General features: G+C 38.8%; 1 protein-coding gene across 1 annotated transcript in view; it reads left to right on the forward strand.

The window, feature by feature from the left end:
* abca12 (ATP-binding cassette, sub-family A (ABC1), member 12) overlaps positions 1–14282 on the forward strand; it is a 59915-nt gene that overhangs the window by 12886 nt on the left and 32747 nt on the right. Inside the window, exons 17-30 of the mRNA XM_086090491.1 lie at positions 27–160; positions 293–407; positions 1507–4128; positions 4785–4897; positions 5044–5099; positions 5426–5553; positions 5629–5759; positions 6017–6159; positions 8037–8204; positions 8521–8738; positions 9959–10888; positions 10998–11104; positions 12842–12948; positions 13997–14196. Of these exons, the coding sequence (XP_085946617.1) occupies positions 27–160; positions 293–407; positions 1507–4128; positions 4785–4897; positions 5044–5099; positions 5426–5553; positions 5629–5759; positions 6017–6159; positions 8037–8204; positions 8521–8738; positions 9959–10888; positions 10998–11104; positions 12842–12948; positions 13997–14196 (5172 nt within the window). The remainder of the gene's footprint in view (positions 1–26; positions 161–292; positions 408–1506; positions 4129–4784; positions 4898–5043; positions 5100–5425; positions 5554–5628; positions 5760–6016; positions 6160–8036; positions 8205–8520; positions 8739–9958; positions 10889–10997; positions 11105–12841; positions 12949–13996; positions 14197–14282) is intronic.

Consider the following 14282-nt stretch of genomic DNA (forward strand, 5'->3'; position numbering starts at 1 on the left):
CATAACATTTCTTTCTTTGCTTTTAGTGCTTTTGTTTTCATGGTGAATTTGGGAGAAAAGGTTGAGATGAGTCCACAGTGGCCCGAGATGAAAAGCTATTTCCACATGATTTACTGGGTTTTGAACTACAGACCTGGCAACACAACTCAGCCAGCAAACTGTGAGTCCCTTTCCTGTTCTCCCTCATAGCATGCAGTATTTTCTATTTCAATCAAACTTATCACTGGTGCAGTGATTGACAATTTAATTTCATAGTTCAATTTGATATCAATTTGTATAACTTTCACTTTAGGTTCTCTTGACATGGACACCCTTAACGTTGATTGTGATACCAATTTGAATTGGCACACTTTTGTTGAAGCTCTCATAGAGGCTGTGGTGTCACCAAGCCAAGACGTCCTGGTAAAGTAAGTGGCAAATTCCACCTATCTGAATGAATGACTTGCAAGAAGTTTACTCCCACAAGACTATATTCAACCTTTGAATATGCACAAGTGGTTTTGAATGAAATAGTCCTTTCTCAAGCAAGAAAGAATAATTGGTGATTTAGCAGCAGGGTTATTATAGTGTTGGCTAGTTTTGTTTTTTTAAATTTAGTTAGTTTTAATTAGCTTTCAGAGTGGTTCTGTTAGTTTTTATTAGTTTCAGTTATAAAAAAAAGAAGCTTAATTTTAGTTAGTTTTTTTTTTTTTTTGCTTGTGTCCAATATTTAATAAACACCATGGTAAAATGAAAAAAATAATGCATTTCTTACCTAGCCCTGCATTTTGGCTGAGTTAAATGAAAGTTAAAAGCAGGCGAACCGAGCCATTGGAGCCAAAAGTCAAGCAGGCAAATTTGTCGCCTAGGTGCGACATCATCTGAGGGTGCTTTTCTATTGGCTGCTGCTAGATGATGTCACTTGTGTGACACACTTTCAAATGTCCTAATTCAGGTTAATATTGAAATAAATATACTTAAAATTCCATTTAAAATCAACCCCAAAAGCTCATTTATTAAATTAATGACCAAACACTAAAACAAAGGACATTTTTGCTATAATTATAGTTAGTTTCAGTTAGTTTTTGTTTAAAAAAAAAATAAAAATTTTTTATTTTATTTTATTTATTTTATTTATTTTATTTATTTTATTTATTTTATTTATTTTATTTATTTTATTTATTTTATTTTTTATTTTATTTTATTTAGTTTAAATAACCTTTTTTAGCAGTAAGCAGTAATAATTTGCCTTTTCATGCTGCTGCTGCTGCTGACGATAATAATAATAATAATAATAGTAATAATAAAACAGGTCAAGTTTTCTTCCAAGTACATTGCTAAGACTTGTTGAGTCCGTTGTATCTGTTTAAAAAGAAAACTCACTTCAATAGTAATGAAAGTTGTCAAACTGAGTATTATGCACTATAGTTACAAACAATATATACTTTTTTCTTGTTTCTCAAGCACATTCCTGACTGCATGTCTAACTGTATTTCCGTCTCATCTGTTTTTCTCTATCCTCTGTAGCTGTCTCAAAGCAACTGTCAATCTATTACAGCATGTATATTGGGAACTCAGCAAGAATATGACAGCTTCATTTTTAACACAAGAAATTAAAGGTGGAGATGCACTCTTTGCATACCTGATAAACCTAATGAGCAAGTTGAACAACTTTGTTTGGACCGTCACCACACTCTCAGATCAAAACATCTTAAACCCTGACGTTATGGTTCCCATCATAAGTGATCTGTTTGAGTCTACTGGTCTGTCCCCACTGCTGCCCCTGCTACTCAACGACTCAATCAGTGACTCCGACATTATTGACGCAGCTGTGAAGCTTGGTCGAGGCAACCAGCACATTTTTACCTTCAATGAGACGGACCCAACAATGCCCGAATTGGAGCGGTTGATAATGCAGTTCCTTTCCTCTGAGGCGAACCTCACAATGTCTATCTCCTATGTGATGGGGAACACCCTGCTTACGTATTCTAACTACTTTGACCAAGAGGAAGCGGCTCGTCTCAAAGATGCTTTGAAGCCTTTCACCAACCAAACCTCATCAGGCACTGTAGAGGCCATTCTTAGTGCTATGGAGCTTCTCAAGGAAGTGGTTGATTCACCAAATGATGACCCAACGAACATAATTCTTTCATATATTCGTCAACTTCAAAATTGTGTGGTGTCCTTGTATAAGCTGCGCCAAATCCAACAGGTCTCGTTGCCTAACGGGCAAATGAGCATAGCAGAAGTTACTGACCTCCACCAAGTTTCCACTGATTTTCTCAACCTCCTCACCCCTGAGAGCCTTTACAACCTCACTCAGATTGGCCCGGAAGCTGCCCTGGATCTGGTGGTACAAAAAATTCTTGCATTCTTACCACCAGAGTTCCAAGAAAGAGCTGCTTGGTGTTATCAAGATTTCAAAGTATTGCAGTATCACTTGACTTTATGTGCGTCACAACAGAACTGTTCATCTGGGATCTCAGATTTGTTCACATTTTTGGATGAAATTGTCAACTTGACGCTCTCAGTCGATGCCAATGTCACCATCAACCTAACCAGCAAGTTTCCGGAGAGTGGGGAATATGAATATGAAGATGTTGCATCCGCTTTCTTTTCACTCTTTTTGTCTCCAAACGACGCTGTCTATGTCAGGGCGTTCAACCAGACACTTTATTTCGTCAGGCTGGTTATTGCAATGCCAACCGTTACAATCTCTCAACTCCAGGATGCTCTGAGACAGTCAAACATCACCCTTGAAGAACTAAACTACATTGCTCAACTTGCAGGAGCTGCCAATATTAATGGGCTGTTAGTAAATGTAATGGATATAGCCAATGTTCCAAAGTGTTTTGAACAGCACAACGCATCAGTGACAGCCCAGTGTGTCATGGGATTAATAGACAAGGCCAGTAAATTTGTGGCAAACATACCTGCTCTGCAAAATCATGCAGCCATCATCTCCCTTGTCCCGTTCATTGTCAATCAAACCACAACCGATCTCGTCCAAGTCAATTTTAGCTCCAGCGCGCAAGTGCCTGTCATACATGTTCTTAACAACACCCTGAGCAATATTAAGACAAACCTCCAGATGAACAATCTGAGTACTCCAGAGATCATGGAAGAAATCAGAGTGATAGAAGGTCTGTTGAAGCTAGCCGCTGACCCCGAACCCTTGGCCCACATCCTTGATGCCATGTCAGTACCGTACAATGAGGAAGTTATGATACAATATTTGCAAATCCTCCATTGGTATTTGCAACGGTTGGAAAACGCGACGAGCACCAGCTACGTGTCGGACCTCCTTCACCCCTTTTTGCGCCTCACGCAACTACAAGTGACACTGCAAATAGCACAGACCAATTTGACTTTGTTCATTAGCAACCAGCTTGGCCAATTTCAGCACCCAACGGATGGCGCAGGCGTGATCAAAATCGGCCAAGCAACTATTGAAATTCTGCAGCAAATTCTGGAATATATAATGGTCAACATTAAAGTTCAGGATGAGTCTTCTCAAACCTTTGGTACTGTGCCATTCCCCAACACAGCCATGCTATATGAAGTTGAGGAACAAATTCAAACCTACCTCCATCTTATACATGCATGGATGGCAGAGCCCAATGTCACAACACTCTTCACCAGTATGCTCCACTGGGAAAACCCTTCCATAAATGCTTCCACACCTGTAAAAGACCTTCACCTCCTTTTGCAGACGATGGTTAACTATCTCACTGTTGAACAGCTGGATTACCTCTACATCATCAGCAATATCACACAGTCCCTAAGCAACGCTATTATGGTGTTAGAGCAACCAGGAGATCAACAGTTTGACCACCTGTATGCTGCCATCATGGAAGCAGTCCAAAGTTTCATGCAAATTCTGACCCGAGACACAGCCCCACTGTCACAGTCTGCGCAGGAAAACATCCAGGGAATTGTCCACAGTTCATTGGTCTTGTTTGCGGAAGAGAACTTGACTTTTTCCGCATCACTCAACCTCACCCTCGACGTCCTCAATAGAACCCAAATTGTTGTTCAGCAGCTGGTGCCAGATGAGATTGCTGTCTATCTGCTCGCTGGCCTCAAAGTAGTCACCAATTATTTTGAGACCATCGCCGTCTCCAATGGACCAGACAACTGGAATCTCATGTGAGTGCCATCTTCAGTTTCTGGAAAATATTAAACGTGAAGTAAAAATAAAATAAAATATTGTCAATAATATGTCCTATGCAGCACCCCACTAGTCTAAATATGATATTCTGGTTAATATTGTGTTAGTTGAATATGAGTTAAGCAGCAAAATCCAGCAGTTTTTATCAGTATCAGAAGGCGGCCATTTTGCCACTTGCTGACATCACAGTTGCTCAAGTTTCAGGTAACAACCAATCACAGCACAGCTTTAGAAAACAGGTGAGCTGAGATTGGTCATTGCCTGAGCAATGAGCAACTGTGATGTCACCTTCAGTGGACAGCAAGTGGCAAAATGGCCGCCCCCTGAGATGGAAAAAAAATGGCCGGATTTTGCTGCTTAACTCATATTCCACAAATGTAAGATTAATCAGAATGTTATGTTTAGACTAGTGAGGACACATATAGCATATTATTGTCAAGACATGTTGAAGGTTGACGTCCCCTTTAATGAATACTTAACTGGTATACGATGTCTTAAGCTAATTTTTTTTTTAGTACATATAGTCCTACTGTCTCTCTGGGAAAAAAAAAATGAAACTTACGTCACACATGCAACAATTTTCTTTTCTTTGATAACGTACAATGGGAATATTGCCCTTCTTTGTTTTTTGAAGCATTTTGAACCAAATGAAGACAATTCAGAGCCTCCTGCCACCAAACAGCGAAGCTCAGTACTATGTTTCTGTTATCATCAACATCACTCATGTCATCTTGGTCTCCAACCCAGGTAAAGGACCCTCAATCTGAAGTCTAGGTTGTAGCTCAACTATCACTTAAAGTTTCTGTTTTGAGTGTGTGCCTTCAAGTTTGATCAACTCTGCTGTGTGTGTATGCTTGACAGTGATGTAAACATTTTTTTTTTTGTGGTTTCAGGCAACATAAGCTTAGAAAATGAAACAACAACAATTCTGACAGGGTTTTTTAACCAGGTAAGACTTCAAAAGGAGCTACTTGCACGCATTCCAGACAAGTTTGGTGTTAGATCGTGAAAGACGTGCAAACTGCTAAGGCGATCACAAGGCGTAATATACTGATACAATCTGTCTTTGTTGTGCTCGCTTGACCGCCCCCATCTGAACCACACCTCACTGCAAATAAGTCACGAACATTCTGAAATGTAACTGATTCGCAGGCAATCTAATTATTTCTACATATCTTTAAATTCAACCAGTTCATTAATTTCAACCTGTTTTGTTTTGCACTTCTATATCATTTGAATCAACCTTTTCCTTTAAAAAAAAAAAAACCAAAACAGATTTGGCAGATTTTTATGTATGGCCCAGGCTTCGGTACCATGACTCCATCTGCGGAGGCCTTATCCCATGCCGGTGCAGTACTTCAACAGATTTTGAGTGGACAGGCTAACCAAACGACGTGGCATAAGTAAATTGAATCAGACAAAATGATTATGGATATGTAAGTCTGCTTTCGAATTAAGGTGTTTTTGTTTTGGCACAGGCTTGAAAAGATGTTGGAGGCTGTACTGTCAACAGTCAGTGGAACGCAGCAATGGGACAATGTCACAGCTGTTGTCCCCTATTTTGAAAAAATCATAGCATGTATGGTAAACACCAAGCAAGCAGAGAACAGTAAGTAAAACGCTCAGCATTAAGCATTTGGTTCTACATTTGTATAGCTTGGTTAATGATACATTAGACACATAATAAAAGTAAACTTTATGCAACTACGTTATACAAAATAATAAAACAATTTGATTATTTGTAGGTTGCACTTTGAACATTTGCAGCACCGGCACGCACGGTTGAATAAATACCAAGACATACTTTCACAACGTAGGGTTTTTGAAGAGTGACTGATCAACCAGTTTATGTTGTCTTTTTTACAGTGATGTTACTCAGCCTTGCGAAGCCTGTGGTGACCCTGATGAGAGAAATTGCACAGACTGTAAACACCAGTCATTTTAACTTGTCGGAGATCTCGGAAAGAATTCCGCCTGCCATAGAACAAACATTGCTGGCAGTTGAGCAGGTAAAGGCCATACTTTGTCTGCAAGAGAGCAATGAATGTTGAGTCATTGTCATTCGCTGTAAGAGACATCAAATTAATCCAATATAAACTGTATTCTGTTTCTTTTAGTCAGCTACTTGCTACACCTGATTTGTAAAGTCCCCTTTTTATTTTGTTTTTCAAAAAGTACGTTGGATGTGTGTGTGTTTTTTTAAAGTGAAAGTAAATAGGGCTTCTAAATTTGACGCACTGCGGAGAACCCTGCCAATTTTGAATTATGGAAAAAAATTGCCAACTATATAAAATAAGGCTTCAAAAGTGACTCAATTAAATAGGGATAGACCGAATATCAGCTGGGCCGATTATCGGCACCAATATGGAGCATTATGATGAATATCGGCAACAGCAATTTTGAAGAATCATACGGCTGGTAATATAGCCATTTAAAAAAGTGCTCAGGGGGAAAAAAAATCCAAACAATTTTCACAGATGCTTCTGAGCCCTGGGAACTCTCTGCACCTTCTGTTTTTGTTTAAAATTCAAACTAAGATAAGTAACATTTTAATACTTCAGATATTTTGAAATTTAAAAAAAAACTTTTTTTACTGTAGCAAACAATAGTGAGCTATTCTTGCGTTTTTATTAAACTTTTGAAGACATGCTACTGCCCCTGAAAGATCCCTGAACTTTTCATTAGATTTTTAAAATAAAGATGTTTAGTGACTAAGATTTTTTTTAAACTCCAATATTTTACAAACTCTAAACGTTGTTCAATAAAATATGCTAAAAAAAAAAGCTTGGAGTTTGTATATATATTTTTTTTTCATGCCAATATTTTCCCTTTTAGTAAAAATGAATATCGGCTCCAAATATCAGTTATCAGCGTCCTTGACTACTAATAATCGGCCCTGAAAAAACTCTACAATTAAACAACTCAGGAAATAGCAACTTTTGTTTGAACCCACCCACTTTTCAAGTGCGCTAAAATATTGGAACAGACAAGTGATATGTGTTCCACGTTGCTCCAGTGTTGCCTTTTCGATTGATTCCTGTAACATTAGATAGTGCTTGTTTTTAGTTTTGGGTTTCACCTGTGAAAGTTGCATTTGCTGTTCAGCAAACATGAAGACCAGAGATCTGCTTATGAGATAAAAAGCAAACCATTTTGAAGCTGAAATAAGCGTAAACTGGCCATCTGGCATACAGGGCAGATGCCCGGTGGGCTGGCCTTTTTGGGGGCCGATGCACTGATTTTTTATTATTATTTTCCTACAAATCCCACAATTTAGAGAGACCAGTCCATTAATCCATTTCGAATATAGATAGCAAACTGAAACATCATCAATTAATACCAGTGGCAGAACTCCATGTTAGGCAAAAGTCTGTCTGGCAGGCCTAAGTCAAAATGCCAGGGCCAATTTTTTTGTGCCAGTCCAGTTCTGTGAGCAACCCTGTGTCTACATGTAAATACTATGGGATACAACCTAGAATTCTGAACTTTTGTCTCCTATTAATCTTTTGTTCTGAAACCCAAATGTCTTTGGTATAGAACAAAAACAAAATAATTGACCTTGCCATTCCAATACTTTTGGAAATAACTGCAAATAACTTTGAAGAGACACACCTAGTCTGAGAACCTTTTGCATTCATTCTCTGTGTGGGTGTCCAGTGATGAGAAGCGGTGATACCTGTGTGAGCCTTGTCCCATTTACATTGTGTAGTTGCATGAAGAGAGATTATCAGGTATTCACCTGTGCCTCAGCCTTTCACCCAGACTCTTTGTTGTGTATTGTCCGTCGCTGCCTTGCTAACAGAACTGGTTTCCTCAGAGGAATGAAAGATGTAACAAAACATGGGAGGTCATTGACATTAGCATATTTTGTTTGCATTTCTTTTAGGAAAATGGAACGCTGGAGTGCAGTGAAGCTGTGAAAGCATGGGAGCCAGTCAGGGTTGCAGCCGGTTTAAGCCGCGGCGCTCTTGAAATGTGGTGCAACATCAGTCTGCAGCCTATTCTAGACACCTATGCTGCCTCTCATTATGTCTGCCCCCATCTCAACATGAGTGTGAGTACAGCAAACAGAAACTGGCTTAGCCTACATCAGAAAGTTAGATGAAGTCCTGATGGAGATTGGGTTGGATTTCTGAAGGTTAGGATCCTCCCCATATTTCCAAGTCACATTCATTTAGCAAAGGGGATTTAGTGCCAGCTCATTTCGATAAGAGATGTATTTGATCAGATCGTGTAAGAAATGAGGTGTGTGACTTAAAGTTTCCATGACTTCACAAAGAAATGTCAATTCCGGTGCTGGTCCCATTTTTTACCATTTGGTGGCAATGTTGACACACAAAACTGTCTGCTGTTGAACATTTTCCCTTCAGCACATGGATTTGGAACCAATCACTGCTGGTGACACTGCTGCCCGCATTGCCAATGCTACAAAATCTCTGTATCAAGTCAACAGAAACCAATCGCATGTGATGGAGCAGATCTTCACAAATGTCTCCGGCCTGTTCTTTGAATTGCTGGGCCAGCCGCTAAGCACTAGCGCTCAGCTCCACTGGTACGAGCAGCTCCAAGTCATGCAGCTGCAAAACAGGTGACTGCACTCACAATATGTCAGATATCTCACACTCAGTATTTATGTAGAAGGACAAATATGGAAAAAATGACTTTGGTACAAGTATACAACACATTTGTATATATTTGAATCTTGTCATTGTTGCTAATGCTGAATGTTTTTTACGTTCCTCCATGTTGCTGCTGTCCCTGTTTGTTTCTATCTCTTAAATCCCCAAGATCCCAATCAATCAAGACCTTAACCACAATTGACCTAACTATCTCTACTAAAGTCTTTTTTATGTTGTTGCTTAGGTCGAAATAAGAGCTTTTTTTTTTTCTTTTTTTTTAAACACTGTTCTTGCTTATGAAGCATAGAAAACATTATTGGATATGATAAAATGAAATACAATGTATCAGCAATTTCTTACACATAGTAGTTTGATTAGTATAATTTTTTTTTAATGTATTTTCACTATGTACTCTAAATGTTTAATGTTTAAAGGGGAAGTCAACCTCCCCAAAATTTCTTGACAATAATATGTTCTATGCAGCCCCACTAGTCTAAATAAGGTATTCTGGTTAATATTGCGCTAGTTAAGCAGCAAAATCCAGCAGTTTTTATCAATATCGGAAGGCGGCCATTTTGCCACTTGCTGTCGAGTGAAAATGACATCACAATTGCGCGCGTCTCAAGTAACTTCCAATCACAGCTCAGCTTCAGAAAACAGGTGAGCTGTGATTGGTCATTGCCTGAGCCCTGAGCAACTGTGATGTCATCTTCAGGCGACAGCAAGTGGCAAAATGGCCACCTCCTGAGATGGATAAAAACAACTGGATTTTGCTGCATAACTCGTATTCCACAAATGTAATATTAATCAGAATAACGAAAATAAGTACTGCACTAATGAGCTATGCACAGTGATGAGCTTGATGCTCAGCATATTGCGGCAAATTCATCAGAGTCAGATTACAAGGGGTAAAAATCAGGGATCACAGTGGAAATATTATTTTTTATTTTTTTTGTTAGGGACAGAAATGGGAAACTAGTAACTATGAATATAAATGATAGAGGAACTATTACTTTGGCTAGCACTGAAAGAACACTAATAATCTTCGGAATTAAAAAATAAATCTCTTGGCCTACAAAAGAATCCCTAGCTGCCCCATAGAACTGCTTCCTCACAGACATTTCAATCCTTTTCCCCAGACTTTCTTCTGCGGTGAGATTCATTGATATTGAACTTTCCTCCTCCACAGTTTCTCCTCTCTTAAAGTGTTGTCAGATGAGTTGCTTAAAGTGGCACCCATGCTGGAGCCGTGCACAGATGCCATGGAGGAAGCGCTAAGCCACATCCTGAACAACTACCACCTCATTCAAGACACCAGCTCATCTCAGGTTGTCTTCATTGAGGCAGCGACGATCTTCCTCTCCTGTGTAAACATCGACTTGGATGATATCTTCTCAAAGGTGGGGGGCGACTTATCTGGGATCAGGAGCGGATCTTTTCTCGACATGGTAAGCGATGCTGTTAAAGCCGTGAGCCAGGTATTCGGGGATGATCCGATGGTTTACCAAGCCCTGGAACAATTTCTGGCCTCCAATGCCGGAGAAGTGTTAATGCAGAAGGTGGCTGAGATGGCTGCATGGTTAACGTCTTCAAACGATTCTGGACTAGACCTTTTGACCCAGGCTCTGCCCAAAATATCGGAACTCCTCGGACATTTGTTGCCCACACTGACTCAGATGGGAGTAGATCTTCCAGAGATCACGGACCTTGTTGAAGAGCGAGTTGAAAACATCATTGCTCCGCTGAGGCTTTTAAGCAGTGGTTTCTTTACGCCAATGGACCGCTATCTGGGTGAGCTAACTGGTAGTAGCCGTGCATTGAACATCCGACAGAAACGAGAGGCCTTGATGATGCCCCAGGTGGATCCACTGAATGACTTCCTAGACTTTGTGTCCATTTTGTACTCTGACTACCCGGCAATTTTCAGCGCCATGTCCGTCCCTTCTCAAGAGGAAATTATGGAGACAACTCACATGTTGTTTTCCAATCCCGATTTGAACGTTGTAATGAAGGAATCAACAAGTGGCATGCCATGGACATTGAACGGCTCACGGGAAGACACCATTGATGCTGCACTTGGGGTCCTCTCTTTTGCCACCCTCCCCAGTTCTGATCAGATGTGAGTATAATTTTAACTGGAAACTACGACACACATATGAAACTGAAAAAGTTGTCAGTTTTGTTTAATTGCAAGTACTGTACTGCAATTTTGTGTCTTATCTTCCGAGGTCATCATTGGCTCTCTTGAGGGACGCTGTTGATATGCTGCCGGATAGCTTTCCATTCTCCGCTCTGCTTAAAAATATGATCAGAGCGCTTGCCAGTGAATCTCAAGGTAACTTTGACTTTCACATCCTCTGTCGAAATGATCCGACGTACTATAAAAAGGTGCCGCAAATAAAGTAGCATTTCAATTTTTACCTTCTTTGCACACTCATATACTTTTTCCTTACTTTTGCTGCACGACTAGATTCACTGTGACAATATTTGCACTCACCTGATACAACTTTAGACATAGTTCACAGATTCAATACAAACAATGTATTGGCTGTTGTGCGTTTTGTGTAAAACTGTACGACATAGTACTGGGATGTATTGCAAATGTTTTGTCCTCACATGTAACTGAACAGGGTAATCATATTTTGTGAACATATTATTATAAATGAGGGGTGTCAGGCGATAATTTTTTTTATGGTAATTAATCAAATGACTTCAATAATTAAACTAAATTTTGTATCTGTTCTAAATGTACACTAAAATATGTTTTTTCTATGTTTTCGTACTCTTGTTAACATGAAAGTTAAACTAATAGAAATATGGCTGCATCTTTTAGTCATTGATACAGTAATTTCCTAATAATTCATAAAATTGAGTTAAAATTAAAAATATGTGATATTGATTTGTGTTGAGGTCATAATTCTGCCACTAGATGGCATAATTGTGTTTGTAAGATGTTGGTGACAGCTCAGTGCATTTTTCCTTTCATATTAAGAGCTATCTAATCTTTAACATGATGTAACTTGTGAAATTCTGCACATTTTTACAATTTATATCAATCAATCACCAATTTATTGCGGCACAATTTTGATGTGGACGTGTCCGCTGCGTTGTGACTAGAATCCCCCCAATACAGACTTTTAGTGGTGTTAAAGGAACTTTAAATTCACTCAAAATTAACGCACTCATTTTAACACCCCTATTAGAAAAATCTCTTAATATGAACAAGTACAGTTTGATACAGTGGCGAAGTACAACCACAAAATGAAGCTATTCTTAAATCAACATTTGCCTGACCTAATGAAGTGTCCAGTCGATCCACGATAAATATTGGGTTAGCAATACCTTTTTTTGTGACTAATGTATTGCGAAACTGGATTTTTTTAAAATACTTCTTTTCAACTTTTAACACCCTCTAGGAATATGATGAATATGATTTAGATCCAGTTTAGCCGGAGCTCCCTCTGAGTCTGAGTCTTTAATTGAAAGCCACTCAGCACGTTTTAAAATCTCATTAAGAAAATAGAATCCAAACAATTATCTTGTCAGCCCTCGCGAAACATTTCACCTCTAACTGACATACCAAAGTGCACATCTATGACCTCCTTTCTAATTGGCGTCTGGGCTTGTGAGATAATGGTTCTTTACAGCACAGCCACAATGTTAGCGCTTATATACATGTTCACATTATTACACATGTTTTAATTGCCCTTGAGGTGTTGACCACCATGAAAGTAAAGATTGTCTAATTTCAATGTAATTACACATTCTGTCATCGCATCTTTTGGCCCGGGGTCTTTTCAGATTTGTTTTAATTCATGACATCATTGACATCCCACTGATCCCATCTGTTCCCATCGTTCCAATCCAGGCTTTTTCTGTAAGCGGATCATTTGCAGCATGTTGCCTAACAATGCTTGCCAGCAACAGTCTGAGTTGTAATGAAGCCCCAGTGGAATGTTATGTGTCACCTTTTCACATGTACAAGACCCGAATGCCCGATGTTCCTTTTTCTCTTTGTTCATGTTTTCTAATCTTTCTCATTACAAATGTGTTATTTTTTCTCTATTTGCAGAGAACTTGAGAAACTTACAGCAGATCCTCCAGACAATTACTCTGCTTGTCCAGACCAACCTGAGGGATCCGCTTTTTGCAGAGCATTTTGATCAACTGGCATCTCAGGTCTCTTTAAAATAGTAGCTCAGAATGTAGAATAAGAATTAATTGAGGATTTGTAGATAACACCGTTCAGAGTTCATTATCCAATGCATTTTGTACATCTTCACAATCCAATGAGATCCAGTTGAAGTAACAAGACATTTTTGCCTTTGCAAAGATAATAATGGTCAAAACCTTAACTCATTCACTGCCATTAACAGCTATAAACGTCCAAAATACATTTTAATTATTTCTATTAGTTCAACTTTTTTTCCCCACTTTTGTTAACAAGAGTATGAAAACCTAGAATTTTTTTTAAAATAATCTTTTTTTTAAAAGAAAATATTAAATTATTAAAAATTAGAGGCGTCAGACAATTTTTTTTAAAATTGTAATTAATCGCATGACTTCAATAGTTAACTCACGATTAATCACACATTTTAAATCTGTTCTAAATGTAGAATAATTATCTTCTAGGTTTTCACTCTTGTTAACACAAGTGAAAAAAAAAGTTAAACTAATAGAAATAGTTCAAATGAATTTTTGACGTCTATAGCCGTCAATGGCAGGGAATGAGTTAATTATAATATCCAAACTTTGTATTTATACAATTTATAACAGTAGGATGAAAACATCAGAATGGGTGACCTCAGGTTTGTACGTAGTGTTTCAAAGCAGGGTCAGAGGGTGAAATTAGGTTTAGGCTTCCAAAGTAAGGTTAGGGTTTCAAAGTAGGATCAGGGTTTCAACATAGGGTTCCAACATAGAATTAGGGCTTCAAAGTAGGGTAAAGATGTCAATTAGGATTGGGATTTTAAATTAGGGATGGGGTTTCTAAAGTAGGGTTTCAAAGTAGGGTTGGGGTTTCAAATTAGGGTTAGGGTTTCAAAATAGGGTTTCAACATAGGATCAGACTTTCAATGTTGAATGTAGGGTTTCAAAGTAGGGTTAAGGCTTGAAAGTAATGTTTCAAAATAGGGTTAGCGTTTCACAGTAGGGTGAGGGTTGTTGCACTTGTTAGTGAGACATACCTGGAAATTCCTGATGGCACTTGTTTGCTGGTGCATTTCAGGTGTGCATAATGGAGACAACTGAGTTTGGTCGCCACCTCTTGGGCGCCTTCTCCATAGAGCCTGGTCAACTGTGTTACAGTCTGCTACCAGCCCTGCAGATCTTGTTGCAGTCTGGTCAGGTCAACACTACAGATTTGAATGACGCCATCTTCTACGCATTAGTTGGAGACCCCAGCACCTATGGCAACCACACTGATTGGTACAGTTTTGTTTGTTCGTACTACAGCATAATCTATGTGTATTTATTTTTTACACCTCTTTGTGTTAGGAATGATTATTTAATTT

The sequence above is a fragment of the Leptonotus elevatus genome, chromosome 12, assembly GCF_054856555.1.
Source record: "Leptonotus elevatus isolate MCC_2025b chromosome 12, RoL_Lele_1.0, whole genome shotgun sequence".
NCBI classification, from domain to species: Eukaryota; Metazoa; Chordata; class Actinopteri; order Syngnathiformes; family Syngnathidae; genus Leptonotus; species Leptonotus elevatus.